At 38.7% G+C, this 19,258-nt stretch overlaps 2 protein-coding genes across 11 annotated transcripts in view; one reads left to right on the top strand and one right to left on the bottom strand.

Moving 5' to 3' along the window:
- The window catches only part of RASSF6 (Ras association domain family member 6), a 128,806-nt gene extending 127,067 nt beyond the window's left edge, over nucleotides 1-1,739 (top strand). For all 10 annotated transcript variants that reach the window (XM_080591534.1, XM_080591536.1, XM_080591535.1 and 7 more), the window contains one exon: nucleotides 636-1,739. In XM_080591534.1, coding sequence (XP_080447660.1) covers nucleotides 636-711 — 76 coding nt within the window. In that variant the 3' untranslated portion in view covers nucleotides 712-1,739. The remainder of the gene's footprint in view (nucleotides 1-635) is intronic.
- On the bottom strand, nucleotides 1,395-19,222 carry LOC308194908 (alpha-fetoprotein-like). Its single transcript, XM_080591476.1, has 16 exons — nucleotides 18,527-19,222; nucleotides 18,382-18,423; nucleotides 18,094-18,222; nucleotides 16,548-16,608; nucleotides 16,166-16,301; nucleotides 14,970-15,172; nucleotides 14,278-14,425; nucleotides 13,278-13,375; nucleotides 12,460-12,589; nucleotides 11,653-11,867; nucleotides 10,618-10,750; nucleotides 9,557-9,654; nucleotides 8,232-8,370; nucleotides 7,219-7,442; nucleotides 6,447-6,579; nucleotides 1,395-5,494 (listed from the first exon to the last, which is right to left on the bottom strand). The coding sequence occupies exons 3-16, from the start codon at nucleotides 18,176-18,178 to the stop codon at nucleotides 5,450-5,452; spliced, it is 1,848 nt and encodes a 615-aa protein (XP_080447602.1). The 5' UTR covers nucleotides 18,179-18,222; nucleotides 18,382-18,423; nucleotides 18,527-19,222; the 3' UTR covers nucleotides 1,395-5,449.
- Between the last annotated feature and the right edge of the window lie 36 nt (nucleotides 19,223-19,258).

Raw genomic sequence — 19,258 nt, forward strand, 5'->3', positions numbered from 1 at the left:
TTAGGAGCCCCAGGGTCGCTTCTGTTGTATTTTGTGATATGTCTTAGTGATGTGGTTTAGTGGAGGACTTGTTAGTGTTAGGTCAGAGGTTGGACTAGGTGATTTTGGAGGTCTCTTCCAACCTAGATGATTCTGTTGATTCTGTCTTCTGAGCCTTAGACTAATTCTTCAGTTTCTACTTGCTGCTGTGTAGTTCTCTGGAATGTATGGATGCAGCAAATACTGTGGTACTCTTTAAGTGGTACAGCATTCACTTCAGATAGGCGTGAAACTCTTAATGTCTGTCTAGAACTGAATTTCCAAAAAATGGTATGAGTTCTTCTGATGGTAGCTCAAAATTCACAATGGGTATGGGTTGGAAATATACCAGTACTTCTAAACATATGAGACCAGAGGTCAAAAGCAATGCGAGTCTACCAACTGTGGATCTGTTATCAAATGACCATCAAATCATTTTGAATCAAAATCGCCAGGGAATGAAAAGAAAAAAATAGATAGCAATTGCCATTTTTTTTATCAGAAATGCTTTCATTCCAACATTTTTCACCCGTTCAACTAGCATGTTAAAATTGGGGTTTAATTCTTGAAGCATTCTGTCAGTAAATGCATTCTTTCTCTCTCGCTCTCTCCCCCAGATACCTTAAAGAGAAGCAATTGATAAGACAGCACCTTCAAAATCGAACTGTTAAAAAAACAGAGACTACTGTTTGATGTGCGTGGCGTATTGCGAATACCACCCACTGCTGTTGGCAAAGGAAAGTCTGTGTGCTTTCTTGAATGTGCCATGACTGAAGAAGACATAGAGCACACGGGTGTGCAAAGTGTTTCTTTAGACAATCATGCAACTGAAACTGCATATGCTCCAGTATGGCTCTGGAATACAAGTTGGGGACCACCCAAGAAGATGCACTAAATTGTCCAAAAGGCAAATACTGAATCTAACTTGAAACTTCAGATAGGGAAAAAATCCCATCCTGGAAAGCACAAGGCTTTACCACCTAGTAATTTCCAAACCTTTGCTGAGAGTCTAGTATATATGCAAAGTGTTGCAGTAACTAATCTGCTAATCATAACAAAAAAAAAAAAAAGAAAAAAAATGAAAATAGTGAAAAATTAAAATGGCTTTCCTTCTATTACAGAAATGTTAAATTTTATTAGGAGGAAGCTGTTCAGTAGAGTTAAATGGCAAAAGGTATTTATGTATCCAAGATTGCAGCTAGGCATTTCACTTAGCTTAAAAAAACACCTACACAAGAGAGACCTGATAGTCCCCTGGCTTCAGATTGGTAGATACCTAACTTATATAACCTTTGAGCACAAGTTTTAAAAATACAAAGAGAAGCTCTCCCAATTTATTGGTACTCAGTTTTTAAATGTATGAGTGAATGTATCTCTGGTGTCCATCTTAAGCTGCAGAGTAAGAACTAAGTGTTGTGGTATCTGCTTGACTGGGTGCTGGAATGTACCCTAGTGTTTTTTTTTGATGAGACAAATTATTCCATGTTATTTCCTGTGTTTTGATTCAAAGATAGAAAGGAAAAGAGTTCAGTGAGAGAGGCTGAATGTCACAGCCATGATAGGGTGGGGTTGGCATCCTTCTGCAGATGCAATTTGTGGACTGTCTGGTTGTTGCTCAAGCATACAGCAGTCACCTGTAGGGTCCTGTCTGTTCGAGTCATGCTGAATGGTAAAGTTCAAATTGTAGAGGTGTAAATAAAATCCAATTTGTGCATAATTAAGTGTCTTCCTGTAGTAGCTTCTTTCTTATGTGGTGCCTGTGTTTTACATCAGCTGCGGTGGGCTTATGCAGATAACAGCATAAACACTTTGAGAGAATCGGTGTGCAGAATGTGTTGTCTAGAAATCATGTGGAATAAATCAAGAATGAAAAGCTGTACTCCCCTTGAGGTGATGTTCCTTGGATGATAAGTCAAAAATGAGACATCAATTTGCTAATTAAGCTGTTGTGCTTGGGGCAGGTACTTACTTTAATGTACAATCTATTATAATCCTGCCCAGAAAAATGATTGAGAGGAGAAATAAAAATAATTCAGTAGTCAAGATGCATGGTATTAAGAGTTGCTCTAGTTGTGCAAATGTCAGTTCCTTGAAGCAACAGATGTATATACACAAATGTCACTGAAATTACCCAAGCAAGCCACTCAAATATCGATTAGCCAAATTATAGGAGATAGGAAACTCACCGTAAAACATCACAGGTTGGACTTGCAAGGTAAGCTCAAATTTCAACGATGTCTAAACTAGTCCACAGTCAAGTATGGTTCTCATCCAAAACCAAGCAGATGTTGGCAGCTTGAACCAAGTCATGCACTGAGGTGTTTTTGGTATATTTTGGCACCAGCTGGCCATACTGAGACACTAGCAATGATGCCAAAGTCAGCACAGGAGCAGACCTCTTGGTCTGGATTTCAGGCTTTGTTCTACCTAACTTACTCTAAGGAACAAGTCAGAAATCACATACAGAGCAATATTCAGGTAGCTCAAATTCATGGGCAGGGAAAGTCTATCCTGCACTCATGAAACTGGGAGTGATGCAGACCCCTCTGCCTGCACTGCTGTACCTGCTCATCATTTTAACCAAAAAAAAGTATTTAATTTTTTTATGTAAATAGGCTATTTGTTAGGTGTTTCACTTCGTAAATGCTTGTAGTTTTATGAATGTAACTACTTGGTCTGAGATGTGAAAAAAATAAAAATAGGATCAGTGCACTGACCATGTGGAAAAGTGTTTGCAAACAGATTCTCCAATCCTGTCTGTATGTACACAGTTCCTAAATGGAACCATTTTTGCAGTCATCTGGTGTTAAATACTAGGATCCCATTGGGTTTGCTTGTCTTGCTGAATTGGGACTAAAAGATACTGGAAAAATAACAACGGAACCTAGCACAGATTACCTGTAAATTGTTGGATTTTAAGCACTAGTAAAATAAAGCTGCTACACTGCAGTGGTGTGAGTTTTGTGAATACTGTGTCCATTTTAATGAATTGTTTCTGACAAACACAGACAAGAACAGCAGAAGAATTTATTCCAAAGCAATACTGGATATTCAAGGTAACAGCAATGAGAAACAGATGATGGAGGAAATATGCATGTGGTTTTTATGTTTAATTCGGGGTCTAAGACATTATCAAAAAGGACAATAGAATAAAAATTTGATGTGATTTTAGTACTACTAAGCTATCCAGTGAGAAGAATCCTAAGTCATCAGTGGACCTAAGTCAGTGAATAAGTCCAGTCCTTGAGGAGGAAAACAAAACCACCCAAAGCCACCCCTCTCCCCCCCCCCCCCCCCCCCCAAATTCCAGAAGACTGATCTTTATCAGAACATTAACTCCTGAGAAAACTACACTAAGAGAAACTTCAGATGGTTGTCTATTATCTATTGTTTTTGTTGTCTTTTGTTTCCTTTTTTTTTTTTTTTTTGACTGAAGACATCACTGGCACTTGGATTGTGTGTGTTAAGTGTGTCTCTTTCCTTTGGAGCTTCCCACTTTTCTCAGAATGTCAATTATATTTGTTCTCCTTACTGGGTGCTGATGACTGGATTTTCTTTGTCCCAGAACCTGCATTTTTTGATGTGTTTTTCAAGTTCTTGCAGCCTTTCTTATTAAACTACACAACTCCAATCTGTTCTGGCTTTCCTTTTCCATTCTTTCTGGATCTTTGACTGCCAACCGTTATTTTCTTTACAGTGAAATTCTGTCTACAAGTGAGAGACCCAAGACTTGTTCTAATACTCCAGCAAAGTCCTTATCAAAGGTGAGGAAAGCAGAAATATGATGTGTATGTTGTGTATCTTATTTGTCTGTTCTATCTGTTGTTATTGTTTATGCTCCTACTATGCAAGCACAACATTAGACTTCAGTTAGCAGCAAGATATCAGTGTCTCTTGGTCAGCTTGTGATTTGTTGTTAACTGCATTGTTATCCATGCAAATCCCTAACATGTGTTTTACCCGTTCTGTGCTAGTGTGGTTGCTTAATCATACTTTTGTCACGACAAATTTGTCCTCATAGAACATAACTGTTATTTTTCTAGGCTATTGCTGTAATTTGCCTAGATGATTTTGACATGAAAAACACTGTAAAGGGATTTGCAACCATCTCTGTACACCCTGTTGGCAGACACAAATTAAACAATTAGTTTTTCCTTTTATTGTGTCATTAAGGAAAATATTGCGTAGAGTATATATAGGATGGATTCTGATGGGACATCATTTGGTCAATCTCTGTACTTTAGGTTTGCATTTTAAAAAAGATTTGTTTGGTGAATGTTTCTTTATCTTACTAATCTTTTCAGATGCTCATTGGATAACTACTTCTAATTCTTTTGTTCACAAAAAGGATCTGCTATATGGTAATCTCTTGCTTCGAGACCAAGGCTTCCAGAAAAATTTCTTTCCTTTAATACCGTTTTGACACTGGATTTTTAACATGCCCTCTTATTTCTTTTTAAGCAAAAAGGAAAGTAAAAACTCAAATGCTGTTTGATGTAAAATCACCTCAAATGCAAATTTTTCATTCTTCCAGTGCTTTCTCTAAGTACTTGTCTGCTGACCAAGTTTCAGCATTTCATGTTCTTTTTCCATGACTTTTTGCTCATCTGTCCTCTTCCTTTCTGTTTGAGATGCCCAAGATAATATTTTTGTGCTTAAAAGCAATTTTACAATTCCCATACAGCAATGTTAATGAATGAATGCGTTGTATTTCAAAGACATTGCTTTTAAAATGCCAAAACAATTATTTTGTGGTTCACAGACAGTTTAAAAATGGTTACAGACAGATTTTCTCAAACTTTTGTCTTTATGCTGTGTAAGATTTGAAAGCTTGTCTTTTTTTTTCCTGTTACTATTTCATACAAGAAAAATAGTATCCTTCATCATAGGATGATGGTGAAATTTAAAACCTCAATTTCCATCCAGTTAACTTTTAGTAAATTTCTTTAACATGATGCTTCTTTTTAGACTTAAAGTAGTTTTAATTTACTTGTTTTGGTTTTACATGACCTTGATTATTTTGAATCAAAGTGTTATGAGCCAGCTATGAAGTTTGAAGAGGAATTTCTCCCCCATCTGAATAAAATTGATATACTTACTTAATTTTCACTTAAGCTGAGCTCTGCAGGCAGACGAGATTTACAGTTTTATATCTCATCATATTCTTTCTGAAATTTGATATTTTACTTGGGGCACCTTTTTTATCTTGTTCACAGTGGAAAATCAAACAGTGGCAGAACTGTAGCAGGTCTAAGTTTTCATGACTTTGTTAGGTTTGTGAGTAAAGAGCCACAACATGGTATTCTCCACTATAACTACTCCTATGTTCCTGTTTATACCTCATGAATATTTAGAAAAGATATGCTCACGGTTAAATTTGTGCAACTCCATAACCTTCAGCAAATACCTTCCAATATGCTATGTGAGCTCTTTATGCTGACAACATTTTTTCACTTCTTTTTATAAGTTCTGGACCCTGAAAAAAAAAAAGCAAAACTTCTATTAGCAATGAAATTGGGAAGGTAATGTACTTGTGAACAAGTTACATGTGTACAATAGCAGTAAGTCAATTCATTAATGTTTTATAATCTGTACACAACTTGCAGAAACACTGTATATACAGTGTGTATATACATATGACACTGTTTAATATACATTTTGTTTTTACTGTTCAGCTCAGGTTGCCTTAGATGCTTTGGCATTTGTTAGAAAAATACTGAAATACAGCTTTATTAGGTAGAAGGATGATTCTTTGTGGATAGGCTGGTTTTTTTCTGTACTTGATCATTTGAAGCAAAGTAATGCAAAGACTTAGAAAAGAAGGAGTAAGGCTCAAGGGTTGTGGGAAACATGTTAAATTTCAGTTTATCTTAAGGAATATATCAGAGAGATGAGAAGTAAGGAAAAGCAGGTTTACTGAAAGGTAGAGAGAAACCAAAGTAGCTCTGCGTTACGAAGGTCAATAAGCTAAAATTACATAGGAAAGACAAGAGAAAAGCAGAAATAGGGCAAATAAATACAGAAAATGTTTTGACCTAAAGTTGGGAATATTTTTCCCTTCCTATTGCAAAGAAACTTTTAAAAGGAAATTCAGTTAAATACTGTTAGCAAGGGGAAGAACTTTGCATATATCTTTCAACAGTGCCAAGTCCCAGTGACTCCCCAGTAGCAATAGATGTAGCTGAGTTCTGTGTCTATAAATTGCTACACAGAAACACAAGGATAACTAGATATGTTCTCTAGCAGTCATTCACAGCTAAACTGACATGGCTATCTACCTGTGCAGGCAATAAAGTTGGTCTTTGGAAATAGAACCAAAGGAATTCTGGCTAGTCAGGCTTTGCTTTTGTTGCTTAATGGAGAAATTTACACTCTTGTGTATATTTTCATTTTGAATGAGAATATAAAGGTGAAAACAGAAACAATACCTCTTTCACAAAACATGCTTCGTGGTTTTCTTCTTTGCAGCACTGTTCCCTCATGGCAGTAAAAGCCGCAGTGACGGAGGTCAGCTGTTCCTGTGTGATCTGCGGCTTGTATTTGATGAGGTTGATGAGCATTCTGCAAGAAAAGCAAAGAAAGCACTGTGAACCTGGAAGGGTAGGCACACGGATTAGGACCACTTCTCAAACACTATTCCTGCAAAATCTTGTCTTTCTTATTGCCCACTTGCTTTCTATAGCTTTTTCTTTTTTTTTTTTTTTCCCACTACTCGGGTAGGGATTTGCAGTGGTGAGTCAATATGTGCCTCATTCTCCTGTGGAAAAAAAAGTGGCAATGCTCATTTTTGGAGTTGTTCCACCGTGAATGCCTATGAATACATACAGTTGGTTTGTGTTGTGTACCATTCCAGAGGGTCCAAGGCAGTATGGGATTGCCATAGCACAAGTTGAGCTCGGAGAGCTTTTTTTTCTTTATGTTTTTACACTGTGTCTTGTGCAGCTCCTGTAAAGGATGGTGCAAGGAACTAATTTTAGGCACCTGTTGCTTCCATTCTGGTGGTGTATACACCAGTGCAGATTCCCACCTCTGAAAATGACTTTCTTCTAATCAAAGGCAGGTAAATATAGGTTGAACTAGAGAGCAAAAGAAACCGCAATAAACATGAGAGGAAAGCAAAGCAGTTTGGAAAACACGTTGGTGAGCATTGCCAGGATGAGAGTAAGAAACAGGGGGAACAGTAAAACAGGCATGTCTTACTCCTGCTTCTTGTGCTGTAACTTTTCCTCTTCCGTTGTACACAAGTCTTCGTGGAAAGTGAACAGACCAGGAGTCAATGATAAGGGCACATAATTCTCATCAATTTCTAGTTTCCCCATGCATGGTCTCCTAAGAGCGTAGGAGCTACTACAGCAGTGGCAAACACCAGGGTTTATTGGGTTGGTTAGGTGTCTTCTACATATTTCTCCAAGCACAAGATCCAGCTTTACCAAAAGAGGTGAAAAAAAACAATCTCATGTTATTGCTTTATTTTCTATTTTCCCCTGAAAGATGCCGCTCTTAGTAAAGTTGTAAATAATAACCAAGAATTTAAATTAAGCTTTGTCTATAAGATAAGTTTATTTTTCTACTGAATGCTGGCTTTTGTTAGTGCAAAAATGGTTCAGATTTATCAGGATATATATATGCAGTTTTAGAGACTGTTCTTTGTGCATAGATATTATGTGATTTCTTCATAAAATGGTGCTTCCTTTTGATGTGTATTGATAAGCAGGTTTTGTGGGTATGTTCTACTGTTCTCGTAAACATAATGTTTCACAAATAATGGCTGGGTACAGGCTGAAGCTTACGTGTTTTGACCTATGGGCTTGGAGAGCTCTATGAAAGAGCTGCACAAAATATATCGCTTTCATAGAGCAGTATGGCTTCAGGCATCTAGAAAGGATGATCCCTCTAGAAATAACCATCTCTCAGATGAGATCATTAGCTTCAGAGAGAACAGGGTCAGGTTGCCTGTACTGCATAACTGTTAAGTGCCTAGCGCTGGCATGACAATTTCCTGATCCTCACAGAGTGTCATTCAAGCATTAACTTCAATGACACTGCATTATGCTTACTTCAGGTGTGTACCTGGTAGTACATCTTCAGTGCAGCTCAGAAGTTGAGTCAACATTTTGCTCGTTTACTGGTACTCTAAGTTCTTGGACCCTGCTAGTAGCAGGAATTGTCACAGAAAAAGTAGGACAAAGATGAGGGGGGAAAAAATTACTCACGTTTTCTTCAGCACAAGGCAATAGCTTGTCCTGGCTTAACTGGCAGCATTTGGAGCCGATTGTAGTCATTTGTTTGGTGAATTTTATTAGCTCTGCAGATGTTAGCTGAGGCATCTTCTTGGTGAAGCTCATGAGAAGCCTGAAATGATAATTGATTTGATATTGGTGCTTTTGTTCCACCAGGCAGCAGTGAGCAAGCCACTGCCTTCACATATGTAAAGCTCCAGCCAAACCCCACCGAAGAACACTTATTCATACAAGGGCAGCACGGAGCCTGGTGTTTGTAACTCCTGTAGGCAAGTATAAGCATGCTCTGTTGGTTGGAGATCTCTCCTTCTTCTGACCAATCTCTTACCAGGTTAAATAAAATTAATGGTAAGAAGGTCATTTATATGTTGGTGGGCCCTCTTATGAAATGGTACGTATACTTTTCCTGTGTTATTCACTTCCCTTGAATGTAGGGATCTGGTTTAAAAGCCAAATTGAACTCAAGTGACTTACTGACAGACTAAATCAAGGCAGAAGATTAGCTCAAAAAAGTTCACTTTTTTTTCTGCTTTAAAAATATGCTTATTAGCTATCATGGCCAGGAGAAGCATAGCAACTGTTAAAACAGGCAGACGTAGCATACCAGATTTATTGGAAACCTGGAACTCCTAAGGTCTTTTAAAGATCAGACATGCCCAGGAGTACAAAAAGCCTACTCTATCTCCCCAGAGTAAGACAGCAGAAGCCTAACTTTAAGTACGCAAGCAATTTACAGATTTCATTGAGATTGCTTACATACTTCGTTAGGCATGTGATCATTAACCTTGCAAATCAGGGCCAGAGTTCCTCCAAGAGGCTTGTGCCTGCATGTTGCATTTAAGCGTAGCATCCATTTAAGCTACTCAGGTTTTGTTCTGTCTTCTGTAGTTAAATCTTGTTACAATTGTTAATATTTACATCTGCTGCAGGAGACAGAGCAAAGTCTTTTGCAAAAGATGCAGCAACTGCCTTTTGGCCAAAATTACGACTCATAAGTTGGAGCTCATAGCTCAAAATGCAACTATAAAGCAAAAAAAATCATAGGAAAACATAGGTGAGAGATAGAACAAGTTGTCATTTCACTGCCTCAGGAGTTTGGATAAGGACAGAACCCATAAGAAGCAAGAACACTGTCTTGGAAAAGAAAAAAAAAATCTTAAAAGTAATAAATGTATTGGACCAAACATTCTAGTGGTGTCGTTTAGCCTAGCTTTTTTGCCATACATGGATTTACTCCGGCCCGAGTTGTGCCAGCTGGTATGGGAATAATATAAGCATAAAATAAAAACAAGGAATACTCGTTTTGGAAATAGTAGTCTCCTTTTTCCTTGTAAATGTCACAGCTTGTTTTCATCACACTTTCCGTTTCATAAATGTGTTTCTTCAGTTCTTCTTCCTGAGGAAAAGAAATTAGTTTAAGGAGCCACTTTTCAGGGGGAATGCAGAATCCCCTTCTGCCTGCTGGTGAGGTCTTGATATCCAAGGCTGCCCCTCACCTGATACATACCACCAATTTTTAATTTCATGAGAAGTCTTTATCTGTCTAAAACCTCTAAACTGCCTGAATGTGACTAATGTCCAATTGAAACATCTTCCATTAATTTTGTATAATGGACGGAAGGCTAGGTCTGAAACTGGGTGGCTCCAAACTTCAGACAAGTACAATGCTAAATGTCTATATCTGAGACAATAACCACAAGGGTTTTTCACATTTGCAAGAGGGCAACTGGCACTGCAAGGGAGCCTAAAAGAGAGTAGGTAGTGGCTCACAGAAATGCCAGCTCCACCCATCTCCCAAGCATGTCTGTCTATTCCTGATAAATTACTGGCGTACCACTGTAGCACCAATGCAGTCTCTTACAAAACATCTGCAGGGAGAAGAGGTTGGGTACCTCTGAGCTGTTGTTTGCAACAAGAGAGGAGTTGGTTCTTGTCCTGTCCCCAGAAAAAAAAAGTCGTCTTGACCCAGAGGGCCTGAAGTCTTTCCCACCTACCAGCTCTTTTGATCTACCAGCCTTCTCCCCAGCGTGAGGTTAATACCAAGGGAGGAAAGCAGAGGGCTGCCTGAAGAACCCAGTCCCTCCAGGTGCTGCTGCAGGGGTGCATCCTGCTCCCACTCTTTGCAATGCCATGTTCATTTCCCCAGCAACCCTCGTCTGCCTCCAGTAACTGAAGGCTGTGCCGGCTCTGTTGATGCTTTTCTGTACAGCAATCATTTGGGACTCACAATTTTGGTTACAGGAACTGTGGGTACTTGCTCTAGACCTGGAGTAGGGATAGTCACAATTTAGCCAGAACCAGTCCTATGGTCGTGCGCCTGTAACCATCAACGTATTGTGTGAAGCATGATGGCACCCACCCCTCTGCTGCAGCAGTCTTGTGGAGAACCAGTTTTGCAGCACTCATCCAGTAGGTCCTCATATCCTTTACCAATTCTTAAAAGCATTTGAGCAGAAAATTCAGGGTGTCTTCTGGAATATTCATAGAGAAACCTGCAATATGCGGAGTATGTATGTAGCGGATATTAGAGATAAAACAAAACTGCCCTCAAGAGATTGGGGATGGTAAGGACAGCAGGGTGGTTTTGAGATGGTCTCATCTGAACTTTCATGTAACGGGGAGAATTTCACAGAATCACAGCCTGGGATTCAACTAAAACAAAACCTGACTGACTGAGCACAGCATTGCCTGAGCAAGTCCTGTGCACGTTAACACTCCCAGTTTAGTGCCAGCTTGGGTCAAGTGTAGCTTACATCTTTGTATGGTTTGGATTTTTGTTCTTCTTTAAATCCTATCTAAATGATAATGAAATAATTTCCAGTAACAAAGCCATTTATCAATAGACAGCAAAAAAACAAACAAACAAAAAAAACCAACTCTACTAAAAGCAGTCACCTCACCTGGAGTAGTCGGGCTTAATCTATTTCTTGGGGACTTTATACTGTTTCTGTTGCAGCCATTTTTTTGCCCAAGTTTAATACTAATAGGATCGGGGCATCATCACACAAAGGAACATGGCTGGAACAGAAATAGGTCAAACCTGTTTGGATCAAGACATGAGCCTGACTTAGATAAGTGTTTTTTAATTCTCATTTAAGAGTGGATCAAAGCTATATTTTGACCCTAAGATCAGAACTGATACTGCCTAATTTTCACATGCTTTTCTTCAGTTTTCTCTGAAATAACCATTGTGCCCTGTTCAGCATTTGTTCCCATTCCATATCTTCCAGGGTTGAGTGGTATTTTACTCAGATAAACTTGTACAGTACCACATGCCCACATGCTCACAGAGCAGACATCTGAGACTAATAAGCTGAACTTTAACTTTCAAACTGGCTCCTTTTGACCCAAGTAGCAAAACAGCAAAATTGAAGAGTAGAGGAAGATGTGTTACCTGGCTAAGTGGGTATCTTTTTCCTGAGCAAAGCGTTCACATATTCCTTTGTCTTCTATAAACTCCCTGACGTGGGGGGACAAGTTTGCAGGTTTGTCATCATTTTCTGCATTAATTATGCATTCACTTCTTTGTAACAGTGGCTTTTCACAGCACTTTTTAATTTTACTTGATATGATGTCTTGGTTGGTGCAGACATAGTGTAGAATCTCTTCCTGAAAGGTAAAGAAAGAAAGGAAAGGAATGTTATCACATTTTGGTCTCTATTTTTTTGATCAGTATTCTTATCTCTGTTTTACAGACAGAGAAGGCGACACCCAAAGAAAGGAGGTGGCTGGCCAATGCTGTGCAACAGTCACCTAGCAGAACAAGGAAGACTGAAGTCCTCTTGCTCTATTTGCTGAAGCTTCTTGCTTGCCATTTGGTAGGTGCTAGGTAACCACCTAAACAGAGAAGTTAACTCTCTAGCTAGACAGCACAGACAAGTAGTGAGATAAACGGATTTGGTTTGTTAGAAGAAAAGAAAGAACAGAGGACAGGCAGATATTATGTTTTGCTGCAAGTTGCATGGAAAATATATGGCACTGAAGCAGTGTTAGGTCATTTTAGTCACAAAGTGGTTCTTTCTGCCCTTTTGGATAACTTGATGCTGGAAAAAGTCAAATGGGAGAGTCAAGCAGATTTTTAGATTGAAGAAACAAACTCCAGGTTTGGCAAGCAACCAGAACCTCACATGAGAAAAAAAAATGAAAACAAGAAAAAAGGCATTTAATTTTTCCAACCATATAAAAATTAAATGAATTTTACCCTATCGTGCATACACTCCAGCATATCTCCACGACAGCAGTCCTTGTGCATGTTAGCAATATCCATCACAAGTTTGCTAACAGTAACAAAATCAGCTTTAGGAAATTTCTGGCTTATCTGAGCAAGTTTCCTGGAATGAAAAACAATACATACTGCTTATATTAACAATGTGAGACTGAGAGTTCACACCATTTTCCTGTAGAGGGCGTTATGCAAACTGGTCAGAAACGGTCGGCTCCTGCTCCCACTGAAGGTGATTAAAAAAAATGTCCCTTGAAGCCGGTAGCTGAGGTACTTGAAGTTATCTGAGGATGCTGGGTGAAATTCAGTGTGAGATAACAAAGACGTGGTAGGTGAACATAAAATTACAGGAATAACCTTATGTTTTTAGAGCTGGGCTGTACTGTGCTCACGATCACTCTTTCATCACAAAGAGCTTGGTTCATTTCAAACTTTGTTTTTCAATTTTTGAAAGCTAATGGCAGCTTTTAGGGAAACAGTGACTACTGTCATGCATAAATTTGTATTCTTAATCTGTATGCCTTGTTAGATGCTGCTAGTGAGCTGCAAACAAAAATGATGTGGCCAGTATTCAGGGTCATTGTACTGTGTGCAGGTGTGGATTCACGTTTAAGCTAGCATGTGACATCCATGCTTTATTTTAATGTGTCTGTGCCAAATGGAGCTTACAGAAGCAGTCGGGAAGGATTGCAATGAGTGTCTGTAGCAAAGCATTACATCTTGGTGATGAATTTGGCTGTTCTGTAGCCAAAGCAAACAAACCCAAGCCTTGTTTGGCAAGCAGGGGGAAGACTTACAGAGCCTTTATGGTCCTTTCTCCAAACTTCTTCAGAATTCCACATGTGTGTTCCTGCCTCAGGCCATCTTCTCTGACTGGCTTCACTACCTTTGGCGCCTGGTAGGAAGAAGTTAAAGGTCGTGAAAACAGAACAAAAGACAAGACAATGCTTTAGGGTAAAACTACTGACAACTTTTTTTTTCTTTTTTTTTTTTTTTAGGAGGGATTTTTAAATAGTGAAAGAAAGACTTTTACTGTCCAAGCTACAATCTGAACTAAGTGTTGTGCCTGCTATTTACTCATCAGCATGTATTAAATAAGTGTTCTGTGAAAGGAAACTAGAACCCTTCTAGACAATAGTTTACTATTTTTAGGGTGGGGAAGAAATCTTCACCTGGAAGCTACAGGATTGCCTTTGTGTTACTGTTAGCTAATGTTAGTTGTTATTTGTTAGTGGTATTAGCTGCCATCTCTTGCAGCCCAGCCGAAGTGTAAGAAAGGCATATTCAGCAAGGGCAGGTTCCCCATGCTTATTTTCCACTGTTACAGGTAAGTTGCTGTGAATTTCTGACTCTAGTTGCATGTGGTGCATACCTCTACAGTGCAAACACTTGGCCAAGCAGGTGATGCGCTATCATTATGGGGCTATAAACAGGGAAAAAAAAAAAAAAAACACACCACAGATTTCTGCACGCTGCATACTACCACTTCCTCTCCAGGCATCCTTACAACAAACACTGTGTACATAGCAGAGTCAGAATTGATACCATGGGAGGTGTGGGGACTGCCCTTGGCTCCATATACATCCACCCAACATCCCACATCAGGTATTTTCGTTTAAAAATTTAAACTATAATTTCAGAGAGCATTTAAGTCTGATTTCAGCCCATCCTTAACAAGGTGAATTTTAACATCAGATGCTGAAAAATAAACAGACAATAGCCCTGCTTCAGCATTTGTTTAGCTATGGGAAAGCCACTGCTCACACATTATTAAACTAAACCCCTGCAATGTAATACCTGTCTCCGAAAGCATTCCTCCAGGTTATGAGTGGGGTTTTCGTCACTTCTACAGCAGTCTTTCATCATCTCATTATAATGGATAGCAACAGAAAGGATTGTTGGGGCATAGAGGAAAGGATGCCTTCTGGAAACCTCGTAGATGAAACTAAAACAGAGAGCAATGTCGTTACTTTCAGAATAAGCCCCCACATACAAGGGACTGCAGTGTTATTGTAGCATCTGCCAGTACATTGAAATAATAGCTACTAAAAGTGACTGTTTTCCTGTCAAACTATCAGCTGTATAGTGCAGTGTTTATCCTGGAAAAAGTCTGATGGGGCTAGCATTTTCCTAGAAATGAAGGGCTCAAACCCTGATGGTCCTGGCCTAGAGGTCGCAAAACATCTGCTTGCCTTTTTAGGGCTGAAGGGAGGTCCTTGGTTTCCAGATGAGTCCTCTGCATAAACTACAATGAAATAGGTCAGATTGTTTATCATTTGGACCTATATTCAAAGCAGGAGGTGGCAGAACAGGGTTCACATAAGGACAATCAGAGCTGGCTGGATTATACAAATGTTTCTCATTAAGAAGGAAAAAGAGGATAGCATTACAGAGAGTCTCATATTGAACTTTTGGTTGGTACTGCATTTGTGGTCTTTAGACTTGTTATTATCATGTCCAGGCAACGAATCTTTGATTTATTTACTTACTATCCTGTTAACGAATGTTGATTCTGTGAATAATTTTTGCAGGCAGCTTCAGCATTTGGCCTTTCAAAAGGAGAAATGAATGCTCTTGATGAATTTTTAAGGGAGAGGAAGCAATCATTTCTTTCAGGGTCCTTTTTAGCACAGCAGTCAGTAAACCTGGGAAGATTTTCCTCCTGGCATATCGTATCGAGGAAAATCTTGTCCTGTGAAGAATTAGAAAAAAGTTGACGCATGTGAGCATTCCATTTTACTCTTGTGAGCTTTCTGGGGAGACTTGTTAACCCAACAAGCCCTCACTTGCATAAATGTATAGTTTCTCTCTTTTTCTTTCCTCCTGCTTTGACTGCAACAAATATCAGACTGACCTCTAAAACATAAATGATATGTCACTCTCTGATAGCTACTATTATGCCAAGATAGACTTTGAAGTGAAATGGTTTTGGAACACACTGTCCAGCTTTCACTGAACTTAAACCAACATTCAGACTCTTGTTTCTTGATTACATTTGAGATGATAGTTAAGATTTGTATAGTGTTGTTTCTAACATAGCAGGATCTATTCTTTTCTAATTAGTCAGCTTTGTACAATGATGAGTCTCTTGTTTCTTGTTCATATAATAGCAATGCTCAGGTTCAGCTGTCAGTCATGTATCAGCTGGGAACTGTTTTTATTCAGGGTTTGCTTCAGACCCAAGTTTAATAAATAGAAATGTGTCATAACACAGATGGATATTCATGTTTTGTGATTCAATCTACCAGCTCCAAAAGTGGGTTGGAGCAGACACCATCAAAAACTAGCAGTGTGAGTTAATGGAGTGGAACAGACATCTATAAGCACCATATTTGCTAGAAACATCTAACTAGGCTCTACTGATTTTTTTTTTTTACACCGGCCATAAAAGCACAACATTGCAAACATCTTTTAGAAAGATATAGATGAAGTAATTCAAAAGTTACTGTGATATATGGGGGGGGGGGGGGGGAGGGGGGGGAACTTTGTTTTCCTCCGTTCATCTTGAGATGCCTTATACATGAGAGCATGGAGAGGGAAAAACGTCAGTAAAAGCAAATCTATACACAAAGAAGTCACATCTCCTAATAATGTGTTCCTTTTTGGAAGAAATACGTACCAGTACTCTGAAATTATAAGTCACTTTTGAAGGTCTGTGCCATATTAGAAGTATGGACATGCTTACCAAAGGCTTCAGACAATCTGGGTTGTCTCCATCTGCAGCAGCGCACCTTTTGGCAAGGTCCGTTACAGCTTCAGCCATTTTAACCGCTTTGGTGAATGTGCTTCCTTGCACATACTGAGCAAACATGATCATGGCACTGCAAGAACACAGAGCGATAAAGATGTTGCTGCCTACCTAAAAACTCATCACATTACTTTTAGTGCGAGACAGTAAGATGATCATATTCTATGATTTCTGTCATCACAGACTGAGTTTGCATGGGCTGGTGGAAGAGGTGAGTGTTTGACTCACAGTATGTGTTCATTTCCAAATGACACAAAATACCACAGGGATGTTCATTGGCAGCAAATTTGCAAGTAGACTCTTTATCTGGACAACTTACATGGCTTTAAAATTATTCTCCTGCAGCTGAGAAAAACGCTGTCCAATGCTGTTTTTTTCCTCTGAAAAACAAGATAATTGGTCTTTGAATAAAAAAAAAATGTTAAGTGAATTCTTCAAATGCTTTTTTTTTTAAATATATATATATATATATATATATATACTGGAGTTTCAGAAAAACATAATTCAGTGCCTGAGGTAGTCTGAGGTAGTAGCACTAGGTTTGGAAGTAATAAGCTCATATTACCTATTTGACTTACGTATGAGGATGTGAATTTGTTTTTGAACTACAGGGCCAATATAGTTCCCCTGCCTCATTCAAGTGTTGTGGGGGAAATATTCTGAAACCTAGAAGGTGTTCAGCTACTTAGATGATGCAAGTCATATGATTAAAATCCTTAGAAAATACCTTTTAGCCTTATTTTAGCTATTTAAGGGTGTACTTGACAACTGTTTCGCTGCAGATAAAGGCTTCTCTATGTAGAAAGCATGGAATAATTTGAGGGCTACATTGGTAGGCAAAGCTCCACAAAAATTCACACAGCCACATCCTTCTGTACGAGCTCTGCACATGGCCCAGTGGAAAACAAGTGTGCTCAATCTACCTGAAGATTATATGCAAATATTTTTCTTTTGTCAGTGGATTATTTATTAATGGCGAAACCTAAACCCAATAATTTCTTGAGTTCCTCGTTCATTAGAGAATATTCTCAGAGATTAATTTCAACATAGTGGGCTTATTCCCAAATCAGGATGGTACTGGCTCACATCCATGTCAGTAGGGCTGAGAGCAGTATAAAAAGATCAAAGTGAAGTAATAAGCCAGCTTCTCCAAGTAACTAGGAAGTGTGAATTGGGATGATAAGAAGAGATAACAAAAATAGCAGTTGTTTTATGGTCTTGGGCCATTTACTGCATTTGGAAGTTCTGAAGATGAGAAAATGACTAATGATAGAAATATGTAAAGTGAAAGACTCATCTGAACTGCACACTACAGGAGGTTTTCAGTTGTCTCATTTTTGGCACTTGACCTTAGTGCAAAGCGGGGCCTTCATAAGCCTCTCCAGGAGTCAGTGAAGAACAACATAGATTCCTCCAAAGGATAGTAAAGAGCAATTGCATAATTTAGCTACTGAATAGCCGTCTGGAGGTAGCATCCCTTTTGTGCCTTCACTGTGTCACTCTCCCATGGACTGCAGAGGGAAGCTAAAACAACTGCAGTCAAAAACTTCAGCAGTTGTTGGAGTACCTGAAATTCAGTGGAATAACTCCCACAGAGGTTAAATTACTCTTCAATACACATCCTCTCAGTAAGTATGGGCTGTCCCTTTACATGGACTCTCAAGACATTAAGAAGCATCATGTCTATGGTTGATCTCAAGAAACAAGTTATACAGCTACAGTGTTGTTGTATATCTTTCACTTCTAAGAAAATACTATCTAAATTTGGCAGTGATAAAATGAGATACAAAATAACCATGCATGCCAAGTTGCATTTATCAGCATTAAATGAAAGAATAGAATAAAAATATGAGATATATTCTTACCTATGTCCCGATAACTTCTAGGCAGGGCTTTGACTACAGTAAAGCTTACTAATAAAATGATATAAATTACTGTTCTCCAATTCATAATGTCAGCCTTTGGCAGAAGCCTGAGATGGGTTTGGTTTATCTCTGAAAGGCAGAAAGATTTAAGAGGAACGATCTTATATACTCTACCAAATGATTTCTGGTTAATCAAAACCCTTTTAGTGCCATATATAACATTAACCCTTTTAGAATATTCCCACAATAATTAAACATGACATTATTTGCTTAGTATGATGAACCGACCAGCTTGTTGTGAAGAAGGGACCTTGTAGATTCTTTTTTCCCCTGAAATTTAGACAAATAGACATTTTAAACTTATCACACTTCAAACAAGAAGTTTAAACATTCTTTGTGCTTTTTATCATGAATGTAGATCTCTTCTACTTACAGATTTGTTCAAAGGTGATTGCTGTGCAGAAGATGCCTTTGTAACACACTGTTGACTGAAAGAACACAAGTTCATCAGTTTAAACCCTTAAACCTGAGATTTTTGCATCCCTCCTTGCCAAACAAGTTATCTCTTGCTCCCACACTTGGTGGCTCCCACACTTGATGGCATGGTGAAAAAGGTGAATTAAGCAGCCCATGCAATGTATTTGCAGCATTAACAATTAGCATCAAAATATGCCAGAAATCTTGAAACAAAATCAAAACTATATTGAAGGGGAAAAAATAATAAAGTTACTTAGTGCCTTCTTAAAAAGTACTCTATAATCATCATCATGATGAAAACATCAAATTTTTGGAGATTTAATGGCTTCAGAGAGCCAGGGGTATTTGTAACTAAGAGACAGGTGGGCAAGGATATGTATATTCAGTCTGAAGGAGGCAACAAAGATAGAACTTCTTATTTTTTTAATGAGAAACTGGCAGTATTCTTTGTTCCATGCTGAAGAAAGATGATGAGGGTTGTTTGTTATCACACGAGACAGTATCAAAAGGAAAAAGATTCTTAATGAAGGCGGGAGCATGGGGGCAATCTGGGGACTACCTACTGCAATCCCGCATCACTTTCCCCAGAAGCAGCCAGGAAGAGATGCAGATTGATCCTCTTATTTTCAGAATGGTACCCTAATACAACCTTGCTACTGTAAGCTCTAAAAATAAGGAAAGCGGGGGG

The sequence above is a fragment of the Anser brachyrhynchus genome (genome assembly GCF_964034855.1).
Source record: "Anser brachyrhynchus genome assembly, chromosome: 4".
Lineage (NCBI taxonomy): Eukaryota > Metazoa > Chordata > Aves > Anseriformes > Anatidae > Anser > Anser brachyrhynchus.